This window comes from Mus musculus, chromosome 7 (genome assembly GCF_000001635.26).
Source record: "Mus musculus strain C57BL/6J chromosome 7, GRCm38.p6 C57BL/6J".
NCBI classification, from domain to species: Eukaryota; Metazoa; Chordata; class Mammalia; order Rodentia; family Muridae; genus Mus; species Mus musculus.
Window position 1 is genome coordinate 67,512,626 of NC_000073.6, and position 6,443 is coordinate 67,519,068.

Sequence of the window (6,443 nt, forward strand, 5' to 3'; positions counted from 1 at the left end):
ACACATATGCAATATGTATATCTATTACACATATATACTAGTTGAAAATACAGAATTTTTCACTTGCACAATGTTAATGTAATCAGGACTTTTTTTTGCTATGGTAACAATTATACTGAAAAGCATCAGTGGAGAATCAACTAAAAAGGCCTCTTTGGTTCGATTATACATCATAGAAAGACCTGTCCTCAAAGGCTAGCTTAGCTTTTAACTTAGCATTAATCAACCACACATGGGATGAAGATGAAAACTTACCTAAACAGATTACATTTTCCAAGCAGCCTTATTATATTATTATTATTGTATGAAATATCTGTCTATCTGATCAGAAGAAACAACATATAGGGCTGGAGGTATAGCTCAGCAATAGGGTACTTACTCAGCATGCAGTATCTCCAGGAAAGGGAGGGAGAAGAAGGAAGGGGGAAGAGGGAGAGAAGGACAGAGGGAGGGAGGGAACGAGGGAGAGGGAGGAAAGAAGATACAAAATAAGTCTTGCTTTTTTCCCAAAGCTTTAGACACAACTGGAGTACACAGCATACAGGCAGGATCCCCTCGGTTGATAGCAGCTTTTTATAATAGCAAAAGATTAATGATGATGTCAGGGAGTCCAGCACAAGGTCTCCATGAGGAACAGCACCAGAGAAACCACCTTGTAAGTTCTACTTCTCATCAATTAAGTCCAGATACTGTACCCTAAGGTTGAGAGTGACAGCCTAGAGGTTGTGTGTCCAGGCCCTGCTGTGGTTCAGTACACTGCAGTAACAGGAGGAGAGAAGACACCTGGAGTGTAAACACCTTTATTAAGAATTTAAACAAGTTAGAACAAAAGTATCCCACACCTTCTCTCAATGAGAATTCCTGAGTATCAGGGTGACATTTCATAGCTCCACTTAAGACATAAGATGGTCGAGGGCAAAACACAGATGCAGCCCTGTGTTTCCCTGTCGTTCAATTAAGTCAAGCACGGATGTGAAGTGTCAGGCCACATTTTCCTGCCTTCAGCTTATATACATGTCGGGGTTGTGCTGAAACTTCCATTCTTCCGAAAGGATGAAAGAAGAGATACACTTGATCCAGACGCTCAGCTCCTATTATACTGTAGGCCTTTGAAATATTAAGGCTGAACAGAGCAAGTTGTGAAAGGGACGGGAGGAAGTAGGGACAGTGGCCACACATGGCATGCATGGCCGCTTTCTGCCTCTGCCATTACTTGGAAGAGTCTGCTTTTCAGGCAGCAGGTGGTGTGACTGCAAAGAGATCACACACTTGTCAGTAACTATGTAGGATTTTTGGCACTGTTAGAGCCTAGAATTACAGTCAGGCTGGCTAACAAAATGTCACCAACCAAAGTTTTGGGAAATAGCTTTCCCACCAAGCAAGCCTTCTTGATTCCCCTTTCAGTCTTGTCTTACATAAATCATACCAGTAAACAGAGAACTTTTACCCCCCCCCCAAAGCAGCCCAACGAACACCTGAAAGTAAAACAGATTATGGTGGCATCCTTTCAGAGGAAGAGCCAATCAGCTGTCCCCCCAGAGAGCTCATCTCTCTGGCAAGGGAAAGCTCATGGGATTTTTGCAAAGGTGGGATGTGGACCCGTTCATTCCTTCTGTTTCCCTAGGGAGAAGTCAGAGGAAAATGAAGGCAATTTCATGTACCGGGTAAATACCACTAAGCCCCATCCACAGCAGAGCATCAGATGCCTCAAACTTCCCAATTATAGGAAAATCTTAGCAAAAAAAAAAAAAAAAAAATTCAAAACTTCTTTTTCTATAGTAGTTTAGAACAAAAGTATATTTAATTTGTGTCTACATTTTTGTTTTTAAATCCCTCTCAAAAAATGTCTTCCTAGGTTGCAAAACTTAGAAATAAGACAGGAAGTTTCCAGAGGGCGTGTGCTCTGGAGCCAGCTGTGCCTCTGCAGGAGCCTAGCTGCTCCAGCCCGGGCACCCTGCCCTGCTATGCTGGCTGCTGAGGCCATAGGCGTTGCAGAGACTCTAGAAAGTGACAAGTTTCCAATGGAGAAGCTCCTAAGAATAATCTCCAGGGGAAATCATCCTCTGGGGGAAGGCAGGATCATCACCAAACGTATGTCATCCAACAGTTAATTTGGTTCTATTATCAAATTAAGAGTTCTTCAGGGAACTGCAGCTCGCTTTAAATTAGATGTGGGGAAGCTCATTTGACTAAGTTTATATATGAGACACACTCACATACAAAGAAAAACACAGAAGACAACACGTCCTTCATTTGGGGGAGGATGTATTCCGACTTGAGGGAAAAGCGAAGGCCTTTTAGTTGTGAAGCCCAATCAGGACATTCCCAGAGTTCAGCACGGCCCTCCTCAGGACAGGGCAGGCAGGATGGAAGGGTCTGTCCTGCCTGGCTGGACTCTCCTGGCCTGGCCGCACACACTGGCGATGGAAGGCAGTCGCAGTGGCTGAGCTGGCAGTGCTCCTAAGGCTCTCGAGTGTTTATCAACACAGCAGGTTAAAAGTCCGCAGACACTGGGTGGAGCAGCAGTAAGCCACGAAGCCAATACTTGTCCTCCTGGGGGTGGGGAGAGACAGAGGGAGAGAGGAACACTGTTAGCTCAGGAGTGCAGCGTCTGGTTCTTCCCCACTGGAGACACTTCATTCTTTGTTAGAACAAGTGACTAGGCATGAATAGCAGATTGCATTGTAGAAATGTAAGGTGCCGTTTTCAATCTAAGCCCAGGCTGCAGGTAAGGCGTGTGTGTGCATGTGTGCCCCTTCTGTTAGAGGGTTTGGATGACAACCATACCTGTTAACAGCTAAGCTTTTTCATCTTCTAAAGGGCAATCAAAGAACATGAAATACATTATAAAAGTCTCAGCTAAGTATATTTTTTCACATCTATATTTCCATTACCTGGAGGCTGAGGCAGGAGGATTGCTATGGGTTCCAGGGCAGCCTGAGGTACAGAGTCAGACCCTGTCTCAAAACGAAAACAACAACAACAACAACATAAAAAGAAAAAGCACCACCAATTTAGCTATAAAACACACAGGCTGCAGAGCGTGAGTCCTCCCTACCATCTGAAGGAATCCATCCTCACGCATTCGCACAGAGCGCTCACAGAATAATTTCAGAAGGCTTATGTGACTCCAAGGTCTTACATAATGGAGATGCTCTTCTCCTGCTTGGGCACCTTTGCCTGGTGAGTCACGAGTTCCCTGGGGATCCTCATGTGCTTTGGACAGCACAGGCTCGTAGAGGCTCCTCTTCCCACCCAGAGAGCCGACGTCTGGTGTGGGGAGAGTGCTTTGCTGTTTTCCCAGGACGGCCTGTGCTGACTGCTCAGCACTGAATCCTAACTCTGCCTTTCTCCCTTGAAGCTGCACTGCTCATCATGTGCACTCAAAATGTCAGATGGAGTGACAGAGAGTGGCAAGGCTCTGGGAGAGCGAGCAGTTGGAACACTCAAAAGCCACAGCATCATGGAAGTCTGTGGGGTGAGAGAGCCAGTTCTGACTGAACAGAATTAAAGACCAACCAAACTAACTAACCAAAACTCAGATATGCTTAATGTCTTCCAGCCCCAGTTCAAGACACAGTGAGAGAATTTCTATGGTGACCCTTAAAAAATAATTTTCTCATGAGCTAAAAGATATGGCTGAAGCCCACATTCAGAGGATAGCAAATCAGATACCAGACTAAAGGTATCTTGTTTTTCATATGTAAGTGTGTGTAGTGTGGGTGCCTGTTTGAATGTGCATGTGTATGCATAAATGTGGGGACCAGATGCAGATACAGTGCATCTTCCTTGATCTTCCCGCCTTGTATACTGAGGCAGGGGTTCCTCGGTTGAACCTAGAGCTCTCAGTTCAACTAGACTGGCTGCTTGGCTCACTTTTCCTGGGGACTGGAATTACAGACAAGGTGGTCTGCCAACACCACTTTATGTAGGTGCTGTGGATCCCAACTGAAGCTGGCCCACCTGTGCATCAATTACTGCTTAGCGCTGGGAAAGGGCTATGTGAAGGTCTTTAGGTAAGGCAAAGATCTGGGTTGATGAGGACAGGAACTTAAGGCTTTGAACAGAACTAATCTAAGAATCTTGAGCCTTTAGAAATTTCATCATATTGGAAACCAATCTATCTCCTAAGAACATTAATGTTCTCTTACATAAAAAAGGTTTCAATGGCCTCCCGTAGGGTGGCTGCTGGAGAAGGAAGTGCCTAGCCTCTCTATTGAGGCAGGACCCATCGTCACCAATACTCAAGGCCTGTAGTACCACAGAGAGACATAAGGGACAGTATGAACATTTTTCAATACATAAACTTGTCAGCCTAGAAGATCATTATCTTGAAGAACACAAATGGCCAGAATTCACCTCTGCTAACCCATGGAACCTGTGACCACTGAAGAGGTTGGATTTGTCATTTAAAAGATATTCCATTACCAGATGGGTTTCTTAGACCCTAACAGTTAAATCCTAACAAGTAAAGACCAATAAGGCTTTAATACAATTTCCTTTACAGAAAGGAAGAGTTTCCAACTCATGAGGACAATATTTGCTTGACTCCCAAATCAAACAGAAACCAAACAAACAAAACCTGAGCCCCAGAACATTATAGACTAACATCTCTCATGAGAATAGACTAAAAGTTACTCAACAAGTAACATCAAAAGGGATTAAAACAACAAACAAACAGACTATACACAGAGATCAAGGGAGAGCCACTCTGGGCATGTAAGGGGCTGAATAGTTGAATCTATCAATGCGTCAACAAGCTAACTAAGGAGAATCATGTGATCTTAATAACACTTATACAAAGCATTTAAGCTGGGAGTAGTGCTTCATGCTGGGAAGACGAGAGCTGAGAGGATACAACAGGACAACGGTCATGAATTAATGGCTAGCTTGGATTACATAGTGAGTTCTAGTCCAACCATGATTACAGAATAAGACCTGTACCTCTAAAGAAAGAAAGGACTGGAGAGATGGCTCAGAGGTTAAGAACACTGTCGCTCTTGCAGAGGACCTGGTTTCAGTTCTCAGCACCTACATGGTGGTTCACAACTATCTGTAATCCCAGTCTAGAGGACCCAACAGGCATGTATGTGTGCATATACATATATGCAGGCAGTAATATACAAAATAAAATAAAGAGAGAAAGAGGACGGCAGGGGAGAGAGGAAGGAAGGGAGAGAGGCAGAAGGAGGGAGGGGAAAGAAGGGAGGAAGGGGAGGGAGATGGGAAGACAAAGCATTTGACAACATACACTTCTCACCCTAAATGGTATTAGCAACGAAAGAGCAAACGGTGTTCCCTTAAGATGACAGATGAGAAAAGCAAGGAGTTCCTCTCAGAACCACAGCTGAGTGCTAGAAAGTCTAACCTCTGCCATAGAGCAAGAAAAAGGCAAACAGAAGTAAAGGTCTTATGTTCTGGCTATGCAGAAAAATCCTTGTAATGTACAAAAAAAAAAAAAAAAAACCCAACAAACAAAAAACAAACAAAAAAACCTAGTAAGCAACAGCAATAAGACAGTTGCAAAAACAAATTGTATTTCTTTATACTAACAATGAACACATGGAAATTGAAGTAAAACTACCATTTATGACTACAAAAAGAAAACCAAATCTCTGGGCATAAACAAAGCATTTTAGCATCTGAATGCTAATAATCATCAGTTGCTGATAAAAGAAATAAAGGAAAGCCTTGTTAGTGGAGACACACCACACTCATCAGTAGGTCCAGGACTGCAGACATCAGTTCTGAGCAAACTGATCTCTGGGCTAAATGTAATTCTCATAGGAAATCTAAAAAGGGGTTTTGGAGACAAAACCAGCCAGCCAGCCAACCAACCAGACCCAAGAATAAGCTAAAAAGCAAAAACTAAAACAAAAAAACGTAGACCCAAGAATGAGCTAAAACAACTTCCAAGAGAAGAAGGAAATAAGCTGTCAACTCTCCTTGTGTTAAGTCTATGACAGCTGCAGGTTGATGCTGGGTGAGAGGCAGATCGATGAAATGAACCAGGATCTTAGAAAAGCTGCATGAGTGTACGTAACAGAGATGGCTGATCGACGCTGTTGATCAGCAGGATTTAGGATCATCATGGAACCAATCCCCTGGGCATGTCAGAGATTTTCTAGATTAAATTAATTGAGGTAGAAGACCCACCTTAAAGGGCAGGTGGCACCATCACAAGTTCAATGTTAGCCTGGGCTACAGAGTAAGCCAGATGTGATGCCACCTTTAATACCAGTACTCAAGAGGCACAGAAGGCAGATCTCCGAGTTCAAGGCCAGCATGGTCTATGAAGTGAGTTCCAGGACAGCTAAGGCTACACAGAGATAACTTGTCTTGAGAAACCAAGAGACAGAGACAGACAGAGACTTTGTCTCAAACAAACAAACAAACAAACAAACAAAACAAAACCAACTAAATTAAGCAAACCTGTCTTTAAA

General features: G+C 43.5%; 1 protein-coding gene across 6 annotated transcripts in view; it reads right to left on the bottom strand.

Moving 5' to 3' along the window:
• Nucleotides 1-784: 784 nt before the first annotated feature.
• Nucleotides 785-6,443, bottom strand: part of Lrrc28 (leucine rich repeat containing 28) — a 131,927-nt gene continuing 126,268 nt past the window's right edge. For all 6 annotated transcript variants that reach the window (XR_391360.4, NR_028144.1, NR_028143.1 and 3 more), the window contains one exon: nucleotides 785-2,553. Coding sequence is in view for 3 of the 6 variants with exons in the window: in XM_006541130.4 (XP_006541193.1) it covers nucleotides 2,481-2,553 (73 nt within the window). In the remaining 3 variants the exon portion in view is untranslated. The remainder of the gene's footprint in view (nucleotides 2,554-6,443) is intronic.